The sequence below is a fragment of the Marmota marmota genome, unplaced genomic scaffold (assembly GCF_001458135.2).
Source record: "Marmota marmota marmota unplaced genomic scaffold, marMar, whole genome shotgun sequence".
In the NCBI taxonomy this organism is placed as follows: Eukaryota; Metazoa; Chordata; class Mammalia; order Rodentia; family Sciuridae; genus Marmota; species Marmota marmota.
This window is the reverse complement of record NW_026000142.1, coordinates 28,848,338-28,874,776: the sequence shown is the minus strand read 5'-3', so window position 1 is coordinate 28,874,776 and position 26,439 is coordinate 28,848,338. Positions and strand designations below refer to the sequence as shown.

Sequence of the window (26,439 nt, the reverse complement as noted above, 5' to 3'; positions counted from 1 at the left end):
TTACATCTTGAAGAACATTTGCCTGTACTCCAGTGTACATGGTAGAAAGTTCTGCATTCAAGAGTGTTTCATGAGTACAGAAACAAAACCTGGGAAGAAGCAAAAATAGAGTTCCACAGATGGAACAGTTCCAAGGATGTCCTTCTGCTTTATTTTCTAAACCTAGACCTGTGGTTTGGAAATCTCCTGGTTTCCAGTATTTTTGATGAAATCATTTTTGAGAATTCATGTACTTATCAATGAGTTTGTTTTCTATTATAACTATTCCTCATGACTGGAAAATAATTGGTTCCAGTAAACAAAATAACTACCCTGTGTATCTAATTCTACATGAAAGATCTTTAGAACTAAGTAAATGTCACAGCAATTGCAGATTTTGGAAAAAAATATTGTTTCTTTTTTTTTTTTTTTTTGACTGGCTACATCAAATTTAAAAAGTTACTAATGAAATTCCTACCTTTTTGCCCATATTCTTATTACTTTGGATGATACATATTTTATCTGGAAACTCTTTTTGACTAATATCTTTTGCTTAAGTCTTAATGTAATAATAGATCCTCTAAAAGCTGCAGATGGACTGTTTATATTTTGCAATTTTTATACCTTTTAAAAATTCAACATTTGAGACTAGGTGGATAGTTGAGAAATAAATTTAAACCTTGACTTGATGTTCTATTCTCAAAATTGGTAAGGTGTTTATTAGTCTTATATTGATTGAAGCCAAGTGGATGATAGAGAATTTTTGTATAACAAATGCTGTTTTGGAACACACACAAAAATACATACTAAAAATAATTGTATTTGTCATCATTTTTTTTCCTCATGATGATTTAGAAGGTCAAACGTATTCCTTTTTATTTAATATAACAAAATACATTTCAGCTGAGGGCTAAAATAACATGGTCAATCTGAGGTCACCATTTTCTGTACAATCTTGTAACATCATAGCATATATTCTGTTCAGTTTTATACATTGTGTAAGTGTATTGAATAGAGTAAAGATTACTTTTCTATTTGGTGATTATTTTGCATTTGGTGATTGCTAGGATGAATTTTGGGGTGGTAGATATAAATAAATTATTATTTAACATTTACAGCAGAAAACAAAACTCAGTAAATTAATTTTAAATCATAATATACTTTAATTTCAACTTAAGTTTTTCTTACAAAACAACTATTCTTAGATGGCAGACTAATTTTTATTATTAATAGAAGAAACTATACATATTTTACATCAGGAAGCTGAATTCAATAAATATGTTTTGTTATATAAATATACCTTAAATGAAGGCGTAGAACTTGACCTCAAAATGCCACCAATTATTCATTGTGACTAGAAGTATAAAAAGTTGGCATAATTTATAATATTTATTAATTGTCCTTCATGACTGTGGATATTAATTTAGCTCTTAATGTAAATGAGATGGAGCTTATTTAATATGTATTATATGAGAACTGGGTAGTTTTGATATATAATATGATTTTTTATTCATTCTTTTTAGTTGTATAGGACAGTAGAATCTATTCTATAAAATTATACAAGTATGAATATAATTACTCTAATTAGGACCCCATTCTTGTGAGTGTACACAATGATGAGATTCACTTAGATATTTATATAAATACATAGGAAAATTATGTTAGGATTCATTCTACTCTCTTTCCTATTCCTATCTCTCCCTCCCTTCCCTCCATTCCCCTTTGTCTAAACCAAAGTTCTATTCCACGCCCCCATTATTGTGTGTTAACACACACATATCAGAGAAAATATTTGGCCTTTGATTTTTGAGGATTGGCTTATTTCACTTTGCATGGTAATTTCCAGTTCCATCCATTTACCGGCAAATGACATTTCATTCTTCTTTATTGGCTGAATAATATTTCATTGTGTGCATATAATATAGTTTCTTTATCCATTCATCTGTTGAAGAGCACTTAGGTTGGTCCCACAATTTAGCTATTGTGAATTGAGCTTCTATGAACTTTGATGTGGCTGCGTCACTGTATTATGCTGATTTTAAGTCCTTTGGGTGTATGCAGAGGAGCTTGGTCAAATGGTGGTTCCATTCCAAGTTTTCTGAGGAATTTCCAGAATCTTTCCAGAGTGCTTGTACCAAATCGCAGTCCCACAAGCAATGTATGTGTGTACCTTTTTCCCCACATCTTTGCCAACATTTACTGTTGCTTATATTCTTGATAATTGCCATTCTGATTGGAGTGAGATGAAATCTCAGTGTAGTTTTAATTTACATTTCTCTAATTGCTAGAGATGTTGAACATTTTTTCATATATTTGTTGACTGAATGTATTTCTTCTTCCGTGAAGTATTTGTTTTAGTGTCTTTGATGATTTATTGATATGGTTATTTGGTTTTTGGTGTTAGTTTCCTTGTATATACTAGAAATTAATACCCTATATGAAATGTAGATGGCAAAGATTTTTGCCCATTCTATAGGGTCTCTCTTTGTGCTCTCTATTGTTTACGTTGCTGTGAGAAAACTTTTTAGTTTGATGCCATCCCATTTATTGATTTTTCATTTTATTTAAAAAATCACAACTTTTTTATGTAATCAGGGGACAGAAGGTAATCAAATCTATCATTTATTAATTGTGTATTCATTCCTTTTACCCATTCTTGACCCAGTCTTCCCTGAATTTCTAAAAACAATATGGTCCCAGATGTCTAAAAACAAATGTTTAGCATATTTTAATTGACAAGCAACAGGTATGAATAATTGAATATACTAATCTACAGCACTATACCTGGCAAGAGGTATAAATAAACCCTATAACACGCATTGGAAGAAGTAATTTTATAATTCACTAAAAATCTATTATAATACAACTCACTTTCAGAGTCTTTAACTGCTTCCTATTTGGTTCATATACTGCCCTTTTAGTCACTTAGGGACACCACACACTCAGCAACTTGGCAATAGAAATAGCTTCTTTTTCATCTTCCATTGCCTGGGGTCTCCATTTTCTTTGCTACTGCAGTCTCTGACATGTTATAGATTCAGTCTGTCACACCCCTTTTCTGCTTCTCATTTCTCTCCTGCATCAGACCAGTGCTTTGTCTTTCAGGGATGATAGTGGCAACAACTTAGAACAAGAATGGTGAAGAAATCTTCCATTATCCTTCCTCTATGCCATTATAAGTTTCTCCTAATAGCACCCCCATGACTATTTTTTTCTTCTCATTGCTCGACACTTCTGTTTCCTGAACACATGTCAGTGTGGGCATGTCAACAAACATACACCCTCTTCCTTGAATGACATATCTGATTTACCTGAGTCTGAGTTTCTGATGAATTGTAAAGAAAACTCCATCTCCTGAGCTTTTTCACTGTTATATCCTTGTCTCCACTACCCTTTGCTTTCCTGCAGGATCTATATGCATTTATGCATTGGAGGATAAAATTAGGTAGGTTTTTTTTTTTTTTTTAAGCTGGGGGCTTGCAAATATTTGTAGGAAAAGGTATTTCAGGGTATTTTATTGTGGTGGTTGTTGTTATGAGTAATAAAGCATTTTTAATTAAAATATTTTTATTCCAAGAAAGTCACAAAAGATTTTGTGTCTTTTGGAAGATAGGGAAACACATTGCAACCCATTTTATAGTGAAATATGATCAAGTAGGTGGTGACAGTACAAACTGAGACAAAGAGGACCTCAGGATAAACTGAGAGCTGAACTCATTTTTGAAAAAGAGAAAGAGTTCAGATGGAGCAGGGCTGTGAGGAGATACATTAGCAGACTATTTATTGTCCTATAGGTCTTTATAAACAAATGTATAGAATCAATCTTCCTAACAGGCTGTGCCTCCTCTGCCCACTCCTAACCCCATCCTCATCCTGAGAAATTTTTGACCATACCCACAAGAATTCTTAGCAGGGTCTTAGATCTAAGAATGTTCTATTCTACCTTGAAAGCAGGGTTTTGAGGTTTTAGAACCTGTGAGCCTAACTTGGAATTTCAGACATCACATCCACCCCTACATAGGTACACATTCTATTTCTCTCTCTCTCTCTCTCTCTCACCCCACAAACACACACACACACACACACATGCACACACAATTTCTCTTTCTCTACACATCTCCATAAGCATTGTTATGCATAGTAATGCAATTCAAAAATTTTATAAATAATGTACATCAGGTGTCCAATTATTAAAAGACTTACATGAGGGCCATGGACATTACAGTACAATATTGTTTCTATGGGGAAAACCATTCTGTATTCTAAAATAAATATTTTTAAAATTATTTTAGAATTTATGGTTTCTATATATTTGACTTGGTCAAAATGGCCTATGCCGTGATACTTCTCGGCATGAAATCATGTGGAGTGGATAATCTATTATAGTTGATCATCTCTTAGTTTCCAAGTTGCAGCAGATTAGCAAAAAATAAAAAGAAGTGGACTGATTTTTCTTTAGTAATCAAAACACAAAATAATGTGAATTATTTACAAATCTTATTCTGTAAATTTCTATCAATTTTATTCATAATAATCACCTATTTAAAAACTCAATTTTTCATTTGGCTTAGGGATAATAACTTGCTAACCTAAAATTAAATAAGCATAAAATATTCATTGTTTAAGTACCACTTGTACATTAACTATTAGATTTATATATGAAGGTACTTGGGGAACACTAGAACATGAGGAGTTGTTTTATGCTCTTTATTAACTTGAGTAAATTCTTAAATTTGATTTTCTAATAATAAAAATAATTGTGATATTTTTATTTCTGTATTTTTAAAAACTTACACTCAAAGTTTGGAATAATGTTAGATGTAATAAATCAGGGCTCATTCTAAGAGGAAAAACAATCTAACCTGATAAATTATGTAGATATTTTGGATAATTTTTTTTTCACTTTAGTAATAAAAGTATAAAAAGATTATATACTAACCTTAGAGCTTTCAGATTTACTAACCTTCAATGATTTGAAACCTAGCCATAAACATCCTAATAAATTATTTTCCCTTTTAAATTTAAAGTGATGTGTTTCTGTTTGAAAAAGTGGACTGAACTCAGATTAAATTATTATGTCTCCTTTTGCCCATATATCTTTTTACTTTCATTATTCTGAGTTTATTGTGGCATCCTGCTTTTTGTAAAGGACATCTGATTTTATGAGTTAGGTGAATGAAAGACCTTAATAGAAAATACCCTATTCTTAGACTGAATTAGCCATCTGGGGACATTATTGAAAACTTAGACACACTGTAGTTTATTTCCAGCTCTGTGTCTATCCTGTATATTTTGTGATGGCAAAGTTTGGAGTAATACATGTACAGCCCTTAGCACAATGTCTGATGTAAACCAAGGAGTCATTTTCTCTTCTCCATGGGAGCCTAAAATCATAACTATAGGAATATGTCTAACATTTACTTTGAGAACAGGGCTAACAATGAAAAATGAAACTCAATAATAATATCCCATCTGTACAATAGCAGGGGGAAGGAAATGATAAAAAGCTATTTTCAATAGAGCTGGAGAATATTATAAACCACTTACATTTATCTCTGTCATTTTCTCTGAAATAGCAATTATTCTCTCTAGTTTTGAGTCTCCTAATGATTGCAACTATTTAATATATTTTGTTGTCATTCTTATTATTGTATTTCTTACACAAAGCATGCAATGCTACTAAATTTGGGGGGGAAATGCACACCAAGATATTAAAGTATGATTTTTAAAAGACCATCTGTACTCTCTAATGTCATGAGTAAAATACTGAGAGGATCAGAATTGTCAGATAGCTTAATGTTTCCAGCTATGGAAAAATAATTAGCCAAGGCATTCTCAATTACATAAGCCTTGTACATGTGCTCCTATTTAAAATGGGCAAAAAGGAATTATTTGGAGAACAATTTTATTGGTTTGCAATTTATAGAATGACCAGTATAGATAAAATGTATTGGGTAAAGCAGTGTAGTACAGTAGCTATGTATGATATGGGTCTCTAGATTACCAGAAACCAAAGACAATTTTCTACCTAAAAAGGGGTTGAAGCCTGTTCCAGCAGACTAGATTAGATATGTCTGTCACCTATTTTGCGGCTGTAGATCTTAACAGAATCAATCAACTTTTCTGTGATTTATTTCTCCATTTTTGAGATAAGCCAAGCAGAAACTATTTTGAAAAAGAAACTTGGCAACAGAGCTCTACAGTGCTTTCCTATTGTCTGTTCTTTGACTTCCATACCAACCAATAAATTAACATAAGATTCACTTGCAGATACTCATGAAAATATTTTAAGGCATGTGGACAGATCTTCCTTTCTCTTTTCCTACTTCCTTTCAGACTGCTTTCTTTGGCTATTTTGTTACTCATTTGACAGAGGTAAAGTCTGAAATCAATTTTCTATGGATGATATCAACTTCCTGGAAATTCAGGAAAAAAAGAAAAGATATCAAAGGGAGATTATCCATGGTTTCATTTTTTATGGACTATTCCTAACTTGCTATAGCTAACTACAAAAAAAAAGAAAAAAAAATGGTCATCTATTCACCAAAAAAAAAAAAAAATAGAAAATCCTGAACTTTAAAATGCATTCAGTAAATACTGTTTATGAAAGTATCAAATTTAGATCTAGAAGAGATCTTATATGCTCCTACACTCATTTTCTTGACTGAATATTAACTTTTTCCCAAAAATTATATGTTAAAGTCCCAAAGCCCAACACAATTATATTAGAAGATGGCGTCTTTGGGAGATAAGTATATTATGAGGTAATGCTCTCATGAATGGGATTAGTACCTTAATAAGAAGAGATGAGAGAATTTGCTTATTGCTAGCTATGTGTGGATAATAACAAGAAAGCCATCTGCAATCCAGGAAGAGTGCTCCCACCAGATACCAGATCTGCTGATGTCCTGATCTTGGACTTCCAATCATCAGAAATATGAGACATATGTATCTGTTATATAAGCCATCCAATCTATAGAATTCTGTTCTAACAGCCTAAGAAGACTAAAATACCTACCTTTTACAGATGAGAAAAATGAGCCCAAAAATTATTTGTGAAAAATTAACAGTGAATAAGTGTTGGAGTGTTCACTAAAACTCAGTTTCTTTATTCAAAGTCTAGAATTTTTTCCTCTATAGCATTTGTAATTTATTTTACTCCACAAACATTTCAAGGCCTTGCATGATGAAAAGACACTGTTTTAGAGATTGAGGTAGATGAGTGGATATAAAATGAATAGGGAATGATTTGTCCTATAAGAATAGAATAATTCTTTATGTCCAAGAAGCAGAAATGATGGATAATCTTTTCTGGATGTCACTTTCAAAATGAATGCACTTGTATCCATAGCCTTTGGTTTCTATACTTAAAAAGCCACCTCCTGCAAGATAAATTTTAATTGAGTGAGGGCAAGGAGAACTTGGCTTAAAGTCCCACCACATCTACAACATCCATATAGCCACTCAACCAGGGGAATCAGGGTACTCTTAACCAAAAGAAGGCTGTACAAAATAAGGCACAAACAAAAATCAAGCAGTGACATCAGCACCTTGTTGAATGTGAATGAAAAACCTGAGGCCAAGAGAAGAAGCCATAAATAAAGTGATTAGAGTATTAGAGGGGCTTGGCTTGGCTGAAGCACAGTATAAGTGGAAGTTACCAGACTGAGCCACACTCTGGTTTTTGGTCATCCCCATCTCCCTAAGCCACCACCACCATCTGAAGGAGAGAACTCTCCTCAATTTATACTGATAACTTTGTAAGATGCATGTGCATTCCAGAAGCAGTTGATGCCAGGGAAGGTCAACTTTGAGCCTATGGCCATGCCCACAAGTTATAGGTGGGTCCACACTGTCCAGCTACTAGCAATCAGACTATTGGCACAAATATATAGATTTTGGTGTTTCCCTCTCAAATTTAGGAAGGGTATCTGGCATTAGTTATAGGACTATGGCTAGCATATTGCCTTAAGGAATATGCCAAGGAGATTCTATTCATTTCATCCAAGCATAAGCTTCTCCCCTTACATTCTTAATCTGATCGTGGAAGTTATAGAGAGGATAAAGTAGTCAAGTGCTACTGGGGACACTCCTGAAAACTATGGGGTGTTAGAGATGCATAGCAGTTTCACATATTAATATTGAGAGTTTTCTCCCCAAATACTCAATGGATCTTTCTTCCTGCAGTTTTCTTCATTCTGCATCCCATCTTTGCCACAACCCCATGCCAAATAAATTATATGAGCTTCTAAACCAACTTTCTCCTAATGGTTCTTCTTAAGTTATACTTTGATGTCACATTCAAAAGCTTGATTGAAATTACATTCAGAGGCTGGGTCCATAGCTCAGTGGTAGAGTACTTGGTTCAATCCTCAGCACCACATAAAAATAAATTTAAAAATAAAGATATTGTGTCCACCTACAATTTTTAAAAAATTAAAAGAAAGAAATTACATTGAGAAAGGGCTTAACTGCTCTCTCCTAATAAGTCTGGTCTTCAGACTGTAGAGTATTCCATTTGGGTACATGTTCTATGGAAACAGAATCATAGACTTCAAATCCTTCCCAGATCTCTTGTTCACAAAAAGTGTCATTTAAGAAAGTGTAGGCGCTGGGGATGTGGCTCAAGCGGTAGCGCGCTCGCCAGGCATGCGTGCGGCCTGGGTTCGATCCTCAGCACCACATACAAACAAAGATGTTGTGTCCGCCGAAAACTAAAAAATAAATATTAAAAATTCTCTCTCTCTCTCTCTCTCTCTCTCTTTAAAAAAAAAAGAAAGTGTGTACTCTATTAATCTACAGTTTTATTTTTTAATAAATGAAATGAAAGCTTTTTTCACATGGTTAAAAAATAATTCAATAGTTATTAAAATATAATAGTAAGAACCATTGACTATTTTGAGTAGAGGATTATAAGCCATCAAATTATACAATGAGGTGACTTGACATAGTGCTCTGTTGGCAGAATAATGGATGAATGGATATACCCTATAAACTATGAGATCTACAAATAACCAACAAATGATAGGACAGAAACTCTATAAATACTAACAGTAGAACCAAGACTGTAACTAGGGCAAAAAAAATTAGAGATAGTTTATTAAGCAATTTAACACTATGTGGAATTCTGTGATTTTTATCTTGCTAAAGCAAGTTAACTTATAAACCTATAATAAGGTCATCAATGCAACCTAGGCTCAGTTTCTCAGCTCAGTCTTTGTCTAATGTCTGTTGTTTAATTTCTCTAAATTTAAATTTCTATTCAAGGGTAATCATACTTTTTTACGTGTGTATGTGTGCATATTTTATATNATATATATATATATATATATATATATATATATATATATATATATATATATATATATATATGTTAGGATCTTATGTACTTTCTCAACTGTGTTAGTCTTAAAAGAATACCCAACCATACATTTTTGAAAATAAATATTTACTTTTTCTTATATAATGAGAAATCTTAAGTTATGCAGTTGATCATATTTAATTTTTAGCCAGTCAGTAAAGCCACTGAAGACCCACTCAGGGTATTTGCAACTGTACTCCAGTGTCACTGTCATGTTGGCTTTTTCCTTGTGCTTGTCACTCCATGGTCAGAACATTACTGCTACATCTCAAATATCAATTAAAAAAAAATTAAGAAATCCCTTCTGTGTTGCCTCTCAATGGCCAGAACATAGCTACTGGAGGAAGCCGCAAGGTCAGTAGGAAAGTGGGAAACTAGAGTGAGTGGCTGTTATAGACACTGTGAACCAGGTCCTGGGACTGAGAATGTCTATACCGGAAACTACATTAGTGTTCTTTTAATAGAAAAGAATGTATTATATGTCAAGATCATTGTTTTGTCATGTGCAACTAATAAAATAAAATAAAATAAAATAAAAAGAATGAAGGGTAAACATTGGATTGGTAACTGTCAGAGTTTACCATAATAAGAATATTAGATAAATGAAATCACCTTACTTAAAAGGTGTTGTGATAAACTGTGAAGGAATCAGTATTTGGGAAAATCCTTTCAAAATAAATGGTATTACCTCTAGGGTTTCAATCTAAATTGTAATCATTCACTTTAATTAATGAAGGAATTTTTATATTAATTCTTAGATGCTTTGGCAAGCCCTCCAATGGTGAAAAAAGATAGAGCCAGTAACTTAAATTAATCAAGAGGCTTTTTTTGTGATTGTTTTCTTAGGTAGATAAATTTTCAATTGGGCAAATGCAGGATATTTGTAGTGGAAGACTTGGTTTGAACTGATAATATATTTTCAGAGGAAAGAATCTTCCTGGACTACAAAAGGTGACTTATCCATGTTACCTTAGGTGAGTGATTCTAGCTTACATTAATGGGTCAGACTGCATCTGTTGTTCTATAGTTGGCATTTTCTCTGACTGCCAGAAAGCATCGCATCACTTGGCATGTCCCACATATTAGATTGAGAGAAAAAGAAATGCAAGAGGAGGTGCAGTTGCCAAAGGACCTGTAGGCTTAGAACCCAGCAGAAACAGTAGCTGAGAACAGTCTCAGGCACAATGATTGCCCAGTGGCTGTAATGAATTAGCAAGGGTAAGCATGTTCTGCTGACCAGAAAGAAAAGAGGGGGAAAAAGAGTATTTCAGGATTTGTAATTATTAACTAATTGACTGTGCTGCCAGCAAGCCCAAGACCCACAGAAACACAAGACATTTGGAGATGTAAATAATAAGTAATTGTTGATATTTTCTGATAGTAGTTTAAAAAACTTTTATTTCTCACTGCTCTGCTTCTCTGGCTGCTAAAATGAATCTGAATTTGAAAAAAAAAGTATGTACTTAAGCATGATGTATGTAATATTTATGTGCATCCAATAAACAATATATCTTCCTTTGATGTTATTTGTTTTCCTTTATCTGTTATATTGGGTGGAAAAAATAGATTGAGAACATTTGCTCAAATATATAATAAAAATCATTTGGAGAGTAAGAATATTAATAGTTGACTTAGTTAAAAATTCTCTTTTTTATGGCATCTTACTGTGACTATGCCTGCAGACGAGGAGGCAACTGAAATGATGGATTTTGAAAACTTCAGAAATGTTTTATCATATGACTTACAAATATACTATTGTTTTTGTAAAAAGAGCTTGTGTTGAATTTGCGCACATCTCTGTAATGTTATTTTACCTGATCATGGTAGTGCAAATAGACATATGATTCTAATTCTGAGATTCAAAAGGCTTAAAGATAATATGATTTTTCAGCTATTACAGATTTCCTATTTCATCTAAGTTTAATTTTTTATATTGGTTCAATTAACCTAATATGATTGGTTGAAAAGGTGAAATTCCAGGAATTCTTATTTATATTTTATGAGTATTTTGGTTTATAGTTCAATCTTTCCAACCTAGAAATAGGAAGGCTCTTAAGATAAATATTCATAATTTGACATAGTTGTCCTTAAACATACAATTAATCTTTGACAGGCCTACATTATTGGTTTTCTCACCAGTATTCCAGATTTTCATTAAATTAAAATGGCAGAAAGACTACAAATTATTATCAGTGGCCAAAGAAAATCTTTTTTTTTCCTAACTAAAAACCTCTTCACATGTATTATAAGAAAGCAAAATTACTTTGATTTATAGATATAAAGGAAATAAACTCTAATCTTTGCATAGTAGATGTTTTAACTTTTGTATCAAACTAAACCCATAGATAATTTTAAACAACATTAATATCTTTTCAAATTTTGAAGACATTAATGTAAATAAAATAAAATAGCCCAAAAGGGCTAATATTCTTGCTTTCACATGTATGTAGTACCTAGAGAAATCAAATCCATAGAGATACAAAGTAAAATGGTGGTTGCTAGGGGTTGAGAGAGAGGAATGGAAAGAAGTAAATAAAGGTTTTTTTTATCCCTGAAATGATTATACACTATGATGTTTTAATATCAGCTCAGGAGTAACATATGACTTTTACCATAATATAAGCTTCACTCTAAATAAAGACTAAATTAAAGAATACATGCAAAGCACTGAGCATAGATCTCACAACCAATTGTTTTCTCAGCAAATGTTATTTGTCTGATTATGAAAGCAGTAAATGTTTCAGGAAGTCAAAAGATCAGAATGAAGGAACTCATCTTTTAAATGGGTTCTCGAGTACATTTATAACATAATCAAATTAACTTCTTATCATTATCCAACATCCTTTACTAAAAACCTTTATTATTTCAGGAGGAATTGTTGATAAGGACCTTCGTCACTACCTCAACTTACGATTTCAGAAGGGTTCTGTTGACCACGAACTTCAGCAAATCATCCGTGACAACCTCTACCTCCGCACAGTGCCGTGTGAGTAGGATGGGTGATGTTATTTTCGTCCTGTGTTAGTAGAGAGATGTTTAGTCCTATATCCATTGTTTAAAAGGAAATTTAAGTCATAGTGGGCATTTGGAACAGAAAACCTATTTGAGACGTAAAAATGTTAAATGCTTATAACTGTGGTTGTGTGGTTTAGAATGAAGTTGTAGAAAGAGGAGACTTGTGATTTTCAAGCTACAAAATCTATCTTAATGCTTCTCAAGTTAGTACTGAAAAATATTGATTCTAGTTCAGACTTTTGGTGATTCAGAATGAATCATGATTGAAATAGAACTCCACAACAGGAGACAGGAGAATGCAAACTCAATTTATTAGTTGAAACAGCTATTTTGTAAATAGAATCTAAACAGTAACTCCTAAATTCATCTCAGGTTTGCAGCAAGGGAATCTAGTAAGTGAAAAGAAAAACACACATGGAAAAGCAAAGGTAGTATTCTGGAACTCTTAGGAGGTGATGTTGGGTCAGATAATTTTTATGCAACCTGGAGAAGTTCACGAATATAAATTCCTGTTTTACCTTAAATGACAGGAATAAGTGAAATGATAAATTCAAGTCATTTGACAATCTTCTATTAACTTAAGGATAAATAAATGATTTTTCAACTTAGGTCCTAGCTCTTATATCAATATCAAAATTATTTTCTTCAAGGAAGATTTTTATGACCTCCAAAAGATTCACTCCAGAAATTCTGATCTGTGGGTGTTATGTGTATTCCTTTTATTTTAGCTCTGCCCTAAATATTAACAAGCTCAAAGCTATGGACTTGGGAAACTTAATAAAGAAAGAAAAAACTTGGCTAGGGTATATGAAACAAATAAGCAAAGCAAAAAAAAAAATGGTTTAGACATCCAGGATTAAACCACCAGTACTATGTAAGTGATATAGATAGATAATTATATTGAAATACTGAACACACAAGAAGATGTGAAGATGGACAGGTAACCACCCAGCCATTTAACCAACACCCATTTAGGAGGGGTGGATTCTTGCCATTGTTAGCACTACTGAATGTTCATCAAAATAAAACTGCCAGAGCCTGACTATTAAATATTTCTAAAAAAGAATACTTGCTCACTGACATCTTGTTGGTCAAAATGATTTTGCTTTCAGTGTGTTGTTAGTTAAGTGAATAGACTTTTGGACTCTTGGTTTATAACTGGAAGTTGAGAAAAGTGCATTCTTAAACTTGTGAGTTTGACATCGGAGTGATGGGAAGAAGAAGATTGATTAAAGTAAGTGACTGAACTGTTTATAAGGTAATGGGTGGACGAATTTTCAAAGCTGTGATGTTGTCAGCGCAATGGTGTGAATTTATCTTTTGTGACATGAAAGAAAGGAGATCTGAAATACTAAACAAAGAATCCAGCCACTTTATTATGTTTAAAAGCTGAGGGAAATAGATAAGAGGCTGACATTCAGGAATACTTGTAGTCCTTGCTAAGGCGATGACATACATAAGAAAGTCTTAATTAAATATGAAGATAATGAGAGTAAATTTTACATTAGTTAGTTAAGCTCTTAAATAAAGCATCTCTTCTTAAAGTACCAAAGAAAGACTAGGAAGACAAAATAAATTTAAGGGTAAGATAACTAGATTTATGTGAGTAAACACAGTTTCAAGATGTGATTTTTGTACAAGGTCATAAATTCAATTAGAAATCCTTGAATAGTTTCTACAAAAGAGATAATTAGAAACACAATGAATCTGAATATTATGATAAAGAATTATTCTTGGATTTTGCAGCCACCACTCTTAATAGCCAATGAATGACAGCATGCACTATCAGTGCTTTTAACTTGGCATAAAAGTGAAAAAAAATAAAGATGACTCTGACTTATTTTATTAAAAATATCTTTTATACTGATGAATTGGATGTGGAAAATCTATTACCTTTACTCATTATATCTTTTAATGAAGTAATCAGATATTTTCAGAGATTATTCATTAAAAATACATCAGTAATGTGAGAAATCCTACCATGGCTTAGAAACCTACATGTGTATCCAACACATCAATTGGCATTGAGTATGGAATCACATTAGTTACACAATCTCTTGGGTCCAAAAATTCTCAAGGGTTTTCATAAACCCAGTATAATAAAAGGGCAGTGTATGATTGAAGGGCATAGTATTGTTCCTATATAAACATACATTAATATGTATTCATTCACCTCTTCTTTAATCTAGCAGTGGCATCAGAAATAGGTCTTTGATAACTACATTGAAATAAAATTATAGTCAACTTATAACTATGTTGAAGGTAGATTTTTTTTCATAATGCGATACTTAACTAAGTAATTCTGCTTTCTCCATGATACTATTGGAAAGGAGCCAAGTCTTAGAGCTAGACTTATATTGGCCGGTGAGTAAGAGAGGCTAGGGTTCCAGAGACAAAACTGCTCTCATACACAAATATATGCTTGGCCAAATCCAGTTATGGACAATCTGGCTCCTGTACTAAACCCTGTAGGAAACCTGTGTCTGGCTGTTGGTTGGTTTCTGAGGTAAGCAGAGGAAGGTAGTGGCTAGTTCTGGTATCCACTGGGGTTTAACTAAAATAATTGAAAATCCTGTCAATCTGTTCACATAAGCAAGGACTGACTGTATGAAGCCTTTCATTTCATTTCCCCAGAATCTTATCTCAGAACATATTTCTTCAAAAAAAATTGGCTTTAAAACATATATCTCTAGACAAGGAAGGAGAACTTGTTCACATAGACCGGGTTGTTGCAAATATAGCAAGGATGAGATCCAACTACACATACACACACAAACACACATGCACACACAGAGATTCTGATGAGATCACTTGTGATTCCTTCAGATCTGATAACAAAAAGAACCTTAGGAATGCACTCTTAATATTTTCTGTTTATATGATATTTATGTAAAACATATGCCAGTTAACCTGATTCATGTCTGCTGAAGACCCAAGTTCATTCCTAAATATGTGATTTCTCAAATGCTAAATTGTACAACTAATAAGGGGAAAATAGAAATTTCTAGAGCAATTTGACATACTAAAAAGTGATAGCTAATTATAAATGAAGACTGAAAATTAATCTTTCTACTATAAGATGTCAGGCTATATAATATTTTTATGTTATTGAACTTCAGAAGAAATAATAAATGACAATAATACAAAACTGTTGTATCCTAGGATATGATAACAACTGACCAGGCAATATGTATATAGATCAAAGACTACTACAAAGAGTTTAGTACATCACATGGTATTTAATTACTCTGATAGTATACAAAAGGCAATTTCAGAAGCACCAACTTGGCAACCCTCAGAGGGTAGATAAAACAGTTTCATCACAGCATGTTAAGTGTACAAAGTCAAGACGGCATGAATTGTCCCTTGGGTAGTATAGATTCAAAAGTATCTGAAGGAAATTAGTGGAATTAATACTGAAAAATATTGGAATAATTTGCAAGTGTTTAAAGAGTAAAATGAAGTTCTTTAATTTTAACAGTCTACTGAGTATAATGATGATACATATTAACTCTTGAGTCTGTCAGCCAAAATTAAACAGACCATGTTTCTGAAATATGAGAAAAAACAATCACTGCAATTTATTGATAAAGTCCTAGTTCTTTGGATCTTTGATATTTATTAGAGAAACAAGTTAATTTTGGAGGCAGGTATGAGCATAGATATAAATTTTAGATACATCTCCCAGTATGCCAGATGACATGGGGAAGAACTTCAAACAACCAATTTTAAAAGTTTCAAAATGAAATGGAAGGTAGTTAAAATTAAACTTCTCTCCCAAGACCATACTTTATCATTTGGTGAGATGGTTTTATTGGGAAATATTTTAAATTTATATGAAGTTAAAAGAAATACCAGTGTATACCAAGTAAAAGGCAAGAATCAATAAAACTCAAGTCTAAAACTATTCCATAAAGAGTGAATAAAATGAAAAACATAGATTTAAGAGATGAAAGAAATTACTTTTGCAGAAGATCTGATTGAGGTATAACTCACAACGATGTTTCTACATATTAAAGTACTTTTAGTAAAACTAAGCTATATTAAAAAGAAATATTGTCAATGATAAAATTGTAAGATTTCTAAGATATTTATTTAATTTTCTGATACTTATAATAAATGGTCTCCTGTTAGGAACAATTACCAACAAACCAAAAGATAAAGGTATACATGGGGGAAACATCCCCTTTTGCTAATTAAATTATTCTATATAAGACAATGGTCAAAAAGAATGAGTGGGGAGGAGCTGATTGGTCACATATCTGTTAAAGAAGGTTAAATTGGGTCAGAAGTCTTTAGTCCACTCCATGGGGAAAATAATTTTATGCAAAAATCAGTTATTTAAAGGCTTGGTAAAATTGAGACTTTCAGCAAGGTAATGTTTTTGTGGGAATAAATAAATCCAATTGCTCTTAATTTAGGTTGTAAAGAATATTTATGACCATGGAGTAAGTAGGGAGAGTGGCATTCATCTGTAGATTAGATTGCTGACATGAACCCATCTTTTCCCAGTAGAAGAATTTACTTGAGTTAGAAATGATTACAAATACGATTCTGGGGCTGGGTTGTAGCTCAGTGGTAGCGCGATTGCCTAACATGTGTGAGGCACCAGGTTTTATTCTCAGCACCACATATAAGTAAATAAAATAAAGGTCCATCAACACCTAAATTTTTAAAAAAAAATATCTGATTCTGTTTTCAGAATACTTTTACAACATAGGTCTGTATGCTAAGATGGACTCAGGTTGGACTATATTGAACATGTAGGCATAGAGGTAGAAGCTTCCAACCCAACCAAATTTTAAACCAACATATTAAAACAACTGTAAATTATACATCTGTTTCAACGTTATTCTTGTTGCCTCAAATAAGAATCATCAATTTAGAAACTCGTTTGTGAAATTGCTTTTAGGATTTGAACCATATTCTTTTGAAATTATTTCAGAATCAAGTTGCCAGATTTTTGTTCTTGGAAAATGAATTTGATTTTTTAAAATATACTAATTATATTTAGTGCTAAGTGTTGAGAATGAGGGTTATTAGAGAATGAATATGGTCATTAGCTTTATGGGCCAATGTAGAAGGAAATCTATAAACAGATGAAATTAAATTTCTTGAGAGATTTATAAACTGCCCTGGAAGACTCAACCAAAGGGAAAACTTAAAAAGCTTCTGAGAAGTAGCAAATACTTGAAAGTATTTTACTCATTTATTTATTCAGATGTATGTCTGCTTTGCATATTTATTAAACATGTGTTGTTACTCTACAGGAATCTGTAATAGGCTTACCCTCTCCTTCTCATTGAGAATATTAAGATCTGGTACCATGTTGGTTAGACAAAAGTACTATATATATATGTGTGTGTGTGTGTATATATATATATATATACATACATATATATATTTTTTTCCCTCTCTTCCTTAAACAAAATGAATGTGTCTTTCTTACTCAGATGGTAATGTCCATTAGTTTGGTTTATAAAGTACAGGAGAGAATTGGCTTCAAAAAATTGTTTAACATGAAAAGTCAAGGAACAAGACTGTTAGCAGTGATTAGAAGTGATTGCATTGATTTATTCATGTGACACTATAGAGCACTTGTATTATAATAAAAGAATATACCTGCCACAAAATAAGAACAGTAAATATGAATAGTGAAAATCATACTAATCTTCCCAACCACATAAAATTTCCTTTTTACCCTGATTGATTGGTTCCTTAAGTTGTGACCCAATTTTTCCTTTGGTTTTACCCCATTTGTGTTTCTTTCTTTCTTTCTCTCTACCCCCCCCCCCAACCCCCACACCTCTCTCTTTCTCTCTTGATTCTTCACAAGTGGGAGACTTTCCACAGTGGGCCATAAATGGAGTTGGCTGTTAGAATGTACAACTTTGGACTTCATGGTTCCCAGCTGCTGCCCAAAGAATAAGTGGTGCCTGTGGCCATTTTTTCACTTCCAGAAAACCTAGTCATCACTTTGAATAGAAAATAAGCCACCTTTCCGGAGGCACAGTATCTACTTCCTACAAATTTCAAAGTCACAATCCTGTGTGCTCATATGTAAGCATATCAATACTTCTCATTTTAACCTCTGCACTCTTTGAACATAAAGAATTAGGACTCGGTCAGGTTCAGACCTACCCAAGTTTCCAGAGTCAACTGATTACCACCTACACTTTGAGATGATTATGGAAGAAGCTGAAGAACAGTAGTAGGCAGATGGCAATGGATATTAGTGTTAACATGGGATTTTAAGACCTTAGGTTTGTAGTAGTACAGTTAACTTCTAGTTCACAGGCACCTAGACAAACGGCAATAAAAAAAGGAATGCTGATTCAAGTTACTGTTATTCTAATATTGGTATATTAGTCAAAGCCACTCACACATTATAGTTTAGCATTGTTGTGTCATAGAAAAGAACATTAATCCTTAGCTTTATTTACTTCACATCATGGAACTATGGAATGAGCACTTATCTCAGAATTAGGAGCCATTAGTGCTGAACCAGGATCTGCCACTAACTATAGAAACTTGGCCAAGGCCTTAACCTCTGGGTCTTAGGAAAAAAGGGATGAAATTAACTCTGGTGATTCTTTCTGTTCTAAAATTCTCTGGTTTTCTGATTCTACTGGCTTGCCTTTTTTCCATTTTATCATATTTTCAAATTAGTTCTTCCAATATGCTTAAATTATTCTGAGTATGGAATGCCCTTGATATCAAGCAGGTGTAAACAACTTATGGAAACTGAAGATATATCAAATATTGCAGACACTTCAGGGAAAAATAAAGAGCTGGGTTTAAATTAAGTACAGTTCTGGATAAAACCAGCCATGCGTGTACTTTCAGATTTTTCTGTGAATGTCAAGTTAAAGATGCCATCATAACTCTGATGTTCCTTGAAATCTGCCTTCACTATTCATGAAATTCTGAAATATGGTCCAGTTTAGTAAGTGGGTAAGAAAATAAACATAATGGGAAATACAAAGCTTTTAAAATTGCTCTCCTTCTTTGGAATATGTAATGAGTTGAGATGTGACATAAAGACTTCTGAAGCATGAGGTATATTGTTATGAAAATGTGATTGTAATCCTTATGAAAAGATGTTTAACATGAAATACAGTGCCTTCTAATGTTGAACTTTAATAAATGTCACTTATGTGAGTGAATGACCCTGGTTAGAAGCCCAAATAGTTCTAGTTAGTGGGAGGCTAGATCAATGCTTACTGCAGTCAAGGACTTTACAGCACAAATGAAAACTTTAGAAGAGTTCAAAGGTTTTCTCAAACAAGGCAATTAAAAGTTAAGATTGATATAGGATTGACAGTCAATTCAATTTAAAAATACACATGGATCCTGCCTTTCTTAAGCAAATCAGAAGTATAGAATTGGATGGATTCCCAGTTAGTTTCCAGTTTCTATTCCAAGCTGTTGCCTTTCCTTGTTAAAGGCTAACTTGCAGGAAAGTTGCTATTCATGCTAACAAAGCCAGTAAATATCTGCACAAGCCCCATTGGAATGAGGATAGAGTTTCCCTTGCTGCTCAACACAACCCAGTCCTACACATCAGTAATAATTTCATAACTTGTCCTCCAAAGACAAGACTGCAGTGGGGAACTAATGTCAATCTATATATGTCTGTCCTCTCTGGCAGGAATTATGATTTGTCTTCTTATATTTTCAGTTAGTTGATACTGATGAAAAACTACAGATCATTCAGGGACTTGCATATTTGAAGTCTGAGACTTCATGTCCTGAATACAATTCAAGTCTATTATTTTTATGTTGAAATGAACCTTTTGGTTGTCCATTAGTCAATCAAGTTCCAAATTGTCTTTTCTTTAGCATGCCATTGCCACAAATATTGAATACAATATATCAAAGAGGAGAAAAATAAAAAATTTAATTGATAAGTGTATTATTCCAATAATTAGTATTGTTAACTTGATATAGAAAAATATAATAAATAGTTAAAGGAGTCTCAATTATCTAAAAGGACTTTTTTGCCAGGCCTGGTGGCACACACCTGTCATGTCAGCTACTCTGGAGACTGAGTTAGGAGGATCACAAGTTCAAAACCAGCCTCAGCAATCTTGGAAATTTAGTGAGACCCTCAAAATAAAAAATAAAAAGGGCTCAGGGTGTAATTCAATGGTAATTTGCCCCAAGATTCAATCTCAGGTTCAATACTCAGGGAAAGGGGAAAATATATAAATAAATAATTTTTTTTAATTTTTTATTTTCTGAGCCTTGCTTGTAAAAACTTTCTGATCTTAGCTCTACTAGACTTTCTATATGTTTCATATTCTGAGTTCTTATGTAAATATAAGATTACAAATATATAATATTTAAGAGCAAGTATTTATAGACATTTTCAGTTCTTTTAAAAATATTTTTATTATAGATGGACACAATATCTTTATTTTATTTACTTATTTTTATGTGGTGCTGAAGGTCAAACCCAGTGCCTCACATATCTGAGGTAAGCATTCTACCACTGAGCTACAATCCTAGCCCAAGTTTCAGTTCTTTAACTTGACATTTCATGCAAGCATTCTTTTATAAATCCTTGTGGGGGTCAAGAGGGTAGATTGAGAAGAAGGAAATGAATGAACATTTACCAAATATCTATGTGCAAGTATTATTATGTCATTGCATTTTGCAATTCTTTGAGAAATGGGTTTGGTTTCCATTTTTCAGATCAGCATACTTAAGCTTGAGAGGTTATGGACCCTTTCCAAACCACACAGTCAGTAAATAGATGAGAAGTAACTCTGATGCCAAGACATTGTTGGGTGTATCATGTTTCCTCCTTATTGTCTGATGCCAAGACATTGTTGGGTGTATCATGTTTCCTCCTTAGTCCTTAGAGTTCTGATTTCTCTGACAATACTGAACAAATTTTGGGAGACTACAAAACACAAAAGACTGCTTGAATGTGTATAGTCATTGATTATCTAATGTTTCCATCAAAGCAGAGAAAAAAAATCATGAAAGTGGTAGTGAGGTATACATGACCTCTACATTGCACACATCTCCACAACTGCTGTCCAGGACCCCAGTGATATCATTACCCTACAGACTCCAAACTGACCAAAGTCATGGGTGACATTATTCAATAGTGGCAAACATCTTCCCATTTTAATCTAGAGGTTATCAAGGCAGAGGCAACAGGACTGTTTACTCTAGAGTTAATAACATTATACCAAGAAAAACAAAGCCACTTCTGCTTAAGAGTACCATTCTCTACTCTCAGCATGGCTGACTCTCCACAGGCTCAGTGTTACTTATGGCTCAGTATAATGATAGCTTCTAAGATTTCCAGAACTCCCATCCACTCCCTTTCAACACAATTCTGTGATGGCACAGGTTTGCATAACTTGCTTGATGTGCTCACCACACAGACACCAAATTGAAAAGCAAACATCCACCCTTCTATCTTACTGATCCTCCCTGGCTTCTGGTTACATCCTGTAATTCTGGTTCAAAGTATCCAGGTTAATACAAAAACACCTAGTGATCAGTGAGCAATGTAAACCATGAAGGATCCAATGTGTATCTAGTCATGCTTCACTATGCCAAGCTTCGGTGTTCTTGTTTTAACTAATTTTTTCTTTGCTCTAATCAGCTATACATGACAGCAGAATGTTCTTCAATTCGTTGTCCATAAATGGAACATAATTTTTCACTTCTCTGATTGTACATGAAGTAGGGTCACACCATTCGTGCAATCATACCTGTACCTAGGGTAATGATGTCTATCTCATTCCTACCTCATCTTTCCTATCCCCTTTCTCCCTTGGTTCTCTTTTTATTGCCTTCCATGGTCAAGAAATATTTTGTCTATTTCATATTGCAAAAAAACATACAAATGATGAGTCATTCGGTCTTCAGTTTAGGAAGTAAAACCACGCAAGTTATTTTAAGGAGGAAGAAGTTTAGGGAATACATTGTTTAGAAAACTGCTAGAAAAGCTGCAGAAGGAGGGTGCAGATTAAATCCTCAGGAATAATACTCAAACAATACAGTACTGCTTGGAGAGTTTACAAACCTTACCAGAAAGATTGCTGTCCCTGAGGCCTGCAGCTAAGAACTAGATTTCAGGAACCAGAATTGAGAAATTACCACCAAAGGCTGCAATTGCCACAACTGCTACTTGACACCTGAGAAGTTAAGGAAGCAACACTGGGACTGTCCTACAGAAAACACTTTACACCTGTAAAGTCTTTTGCTATGAAAGCAGATATCACCTCTAAACATGTTTCTTTTTAGTGATTACCTCATAGGCATAGAGAAGCATTAGAGAACCTTAAAGTTATTATCTATTAAAAGACAAATGTTTTAAGTTCTATGTTTTTGGTTAATCTATAGTCAAATACTAACTATAAATAATCGTTATCAGATATTAGTAAAAAGATTTACAGAGTCTTTGTTAAGATTTTTGCTTTATTATTTATGTCCAGGCTCCTAATGATTAATTTATATTATGCTAACTGATTATAAGCTACCAAGGAAACGTATTTATTCTTCAGAAAACAGGGACACTTGTGCATTATCAGTGTATTCTTGAATTGTTCTACTCTACTTATAGAATGAGACATTTTAAATGTGTGTAAGAGTCTTTGTTCATTTTATTCACAACTTTATTATTAAAAAGTATGAATGTGACACAAAATGTAGTTCATAATTATATTTCTCACATGAAAAAGCAATTGACAAAAATGCTTTCAGAACATAATTTAAATTTGGAGCAAGAAAAGGAATCTTAATTAAAAGTGAGGAGTTGAATATATTATTTGAAGCACTACAGAAAATTAATTATGATTTGAAAGAAGCAAGATGCTTTCAGCACTGAGTGGCACAATATCTGTGATCAGAGTTCAACACTGGCAGCTTTTTAAGGCCCCATCATCATTTCCATGCCTCAGAGTTCATTAAAGAATCAATGCTATGAGTCTTCTGGCAGATTGAAATGCATTAAAAATACACATACAATTTGGAAAATTTGTATTTAAGCCAATATATTGACTTAACATCAGCTTGGAAAAAAGGCATAGGGTTCTCTGGTACAAACATAAAAGTGTAATTTTAGTTATGCCATAATTTGAGTGTTATCCTCTTTATGAATATGGTTATATTCATAAAAACTTATCTTCCAGATTCATTGGTTATGAAAAATGTGGTTGTTAATTTAAAGTGTCATTAATGCACTTAATAACCTGTTAAATTTAAAGAGATTAAAAATTTATAAACTTTCATATATTGTGACTTATTCTAATTCAGTCCTGCTAACATTGAGAGGTACTGTGTACATATGACTGGGTGGGTTCTATGGAATGATTATCACACAGGTCCTGTTCTCTGGGGATTATCCTTATCACAAGTTCAACTCTAGGTAAGGCACATATTATATTTTCATTTTATGGATGAGTAAATGGAATATATACAGCAAACTAAGGTAAAATAACTACCCTATGTTATAGTTAAGGGTAATAGCCAGTCTCAAAGCTTTGGGGGATGATTAATTATTAAGACAATCTGAGTTAATTTATCTTTACTTAACAATAATGACTAGACTTTGGACTCCATGAAGATGTAGACCAATAAAGACAGAATGGTTAAACTTTTAATTGAGCAATATGATTCCAGTTTTGGAAACTGCTCAGCTATGCTCTTATATATTCATGCTCCATATTTCTTATTATTTGGAGAAGAATGAAAAGGAAAGAAATAAAATATCAAAGCAGATCCCCAAAAACTAAAGGTTTTCTTGGATTATCCTGTAATCGTAAACTTGTTGCAATTTTCTAGTTAGAGGAACACATTTTTACTCTAAAACAAATTTGAGCCCCCTGAATCTTTGAAGAAAACTCTTACACTGGGAACAATAGATTCAGAGCTTCTTAGAAGAAATCTGGAAGTTAATGGTACCTAAAGTAATTAGGGAATATTATGTTGGATTATTACCTTTGTGCAAAGACACCTAGAGCCATATCAAGAACATGGCATATACAAGCACTTTGTAGGTGATATTATATACACCTTACAGATTGGAGACTTAAGCTCAATTCAAGTTCACATATAGGTGGTAAATATTAGAACGTAGACACTTTAATCCAGTTTGGGTCTACCTACAAATATAAGTTTTTATTTTTATTTATCACATGTCATTTTATCTTTCTATCTATTCCTCTTTATTGTACCCATCACAAAATATATGTTTAACATCCTTAATGTGTTTTTTTTTCAAAATAATAAGAATGGTAAAAGTCATATTATCTGAGCCACAGCAGCCATGCTGACAGCCTCAGGTAAAAGGCCAGCCTTTTAAGTCAACTTTGGAAATCAAGTGGTATTGAAAAGATGGTAGGAGCTAGAAGGACATGCCAGTTGAAACCTGTTAAATTGATCCTTGCTGCTGATAGTAAGAGCATGAGAAAAATGGGAGTGGAGTGTCTATGTTCCAGGGATTGGATGGTAAGTAAGTCAAGAAAACTGGAGAAGGTAAAGAATATAAAGGATCTTGAACCTGGTTAGAAGAGTTTGAACTTAATTCAATTTTCTACATTTGGTTGCATATTATTGCCCTTTTAGAATGAGAATGGTCATACAATATCACAGAGCAAGGTACTTGGATTTAAAATCAGATGTACCATTTTCTGATGAGGTAGACGATTTAGCCTCTCTGTGACTCAGTTTCATCATTTATCAAATGGGAATGAGATAGTACCTACCTCACAGGATGAGGATTAAAAGATTTAAGACCCACAAAAAAGTGCCTCGTAGAAAATAAATATTCAATAAATCTGGCTATTATTATAAAAGTCCTCATATGGGATGGTAAGGGAACAATTCTGTATGAAAGGAATAAATATATAATAGCCATTGGTGCCAGTATTTGCAAATACAATGAGTTAAGTCCACATACTTGGACAGGGGGAAGCCACATTGCCGTATTGCTGGTTAATCTTCTAAACTTTGTGTGTCAACATATGGTAGGTAGAGGCATGTTTAGGATTCAGAATCACTCCTGGACAAATGAAACTACATTATAAACATATTCTCGTGAAACCATCTCTGGAGTATGGCTTCTCAAACTTTTGAGGTAGATAATTCTTTGTTGTAGGGCTGCCCTGCATATTGTAGGACATTTATGTTGTGGGATATCCCTACCTTATACCCTTAGATGCTTATTGCTCTCTGATTTGTGACAACAACAAAAAAATGTTTTCAGATATTGCCAAATGTCCCTTGAAAGAAAGAAAATCTCCAGCTGAAAACCAATGCAGTAGAGAAATGTGTCGAAGAAACAAAGAAGGAAGGTCAAGTAGTTAAAGCTTGGGCATGAAATGTCAAGCACTGAAAAAACAAAAACCTTAACAATTGAATTCTAATCACCCAGTTACAGTGATGAGAGTGCCCTAGAAAGAGAATGCTCACAGTGAGAGCATGAGGAAAATGGGAGTGGAAAAACTGGAGACATTGAAGAATATAGAGGATCTTGAACCTCGTAGTTAAAGTTTTTGGACACCAATGAAGGCATTGGTGTCCCATGATCAACACCAGCTCCATAGTGCAAGTATCCTGCCTCACTTGAGTCCATTAATCTTGGTTCCTGTAGCTTCTCAGGTTCTAACTATACTCCACCATAAGATGTATTTTCTCGTGGACTTCTGCCCGATTATATATACTTCTTGTGTATTTATTAGGGAGACTTGGGGTATTCTAGTAAGAATAATTTTTTCAAAATATAAATTGGGGTTAATATAGATTTTTTGGTGATCATGTGTGTTATCAGTTCTTCATCTCTTCAGGCACTGACTGAAATTCTCCTCCAGGCCTTTAAAGTTAGGGACTAGATTTTAGAATCTGTGAATCTACTGAGAAGCTTTCCAGCTGTAATTCTACACAATTTGGACATCTTTAAGTATTGGGTGGATACGTATTCAGTGGATGGACAGATTGAAGATATATGTGTGAAATGTATGTGGGGGGGTAAGAGGGGGGATGTGTGTGTGTGTGTGTGTGTGTGTGTGAGAGAGAGAGAGAGAGAGAGAGAGAGAGAGAGAGAGAAAGAGAGAGAGAGA

The 26,439-nt window shown here is 33.4% G+C and overlaps 1 protein-coding gene across 5 annotated transcripts in view; it reads left to right on the top strand.

Annotated features, from left to right (window-relative positions):
- Magi2 (membrane associated guanylate kinase, WW and PDZ domain containing 2) overlaps positions 1 to 26,439 on the top strand; it is a 1,275,072-nt gene that overhangs the window by 360,624 nt on the left and 888,009 nt on the right. For all 5 annotated transcript variants that reach the window (XM_048786215.1, XM_048786214.1, XM_048786217.1 and 2 more), the window contains exon 2: positions 12,210 to 12,326. In XM_048786215.1, coding sequence (XP_048642172.1) covers positions 12,210 to 12,326 — 117 coding nt within the window. The remainder of the gene's footprint in view (positions 1 to 12,209; positions 12,327 to 26,439) is intronic.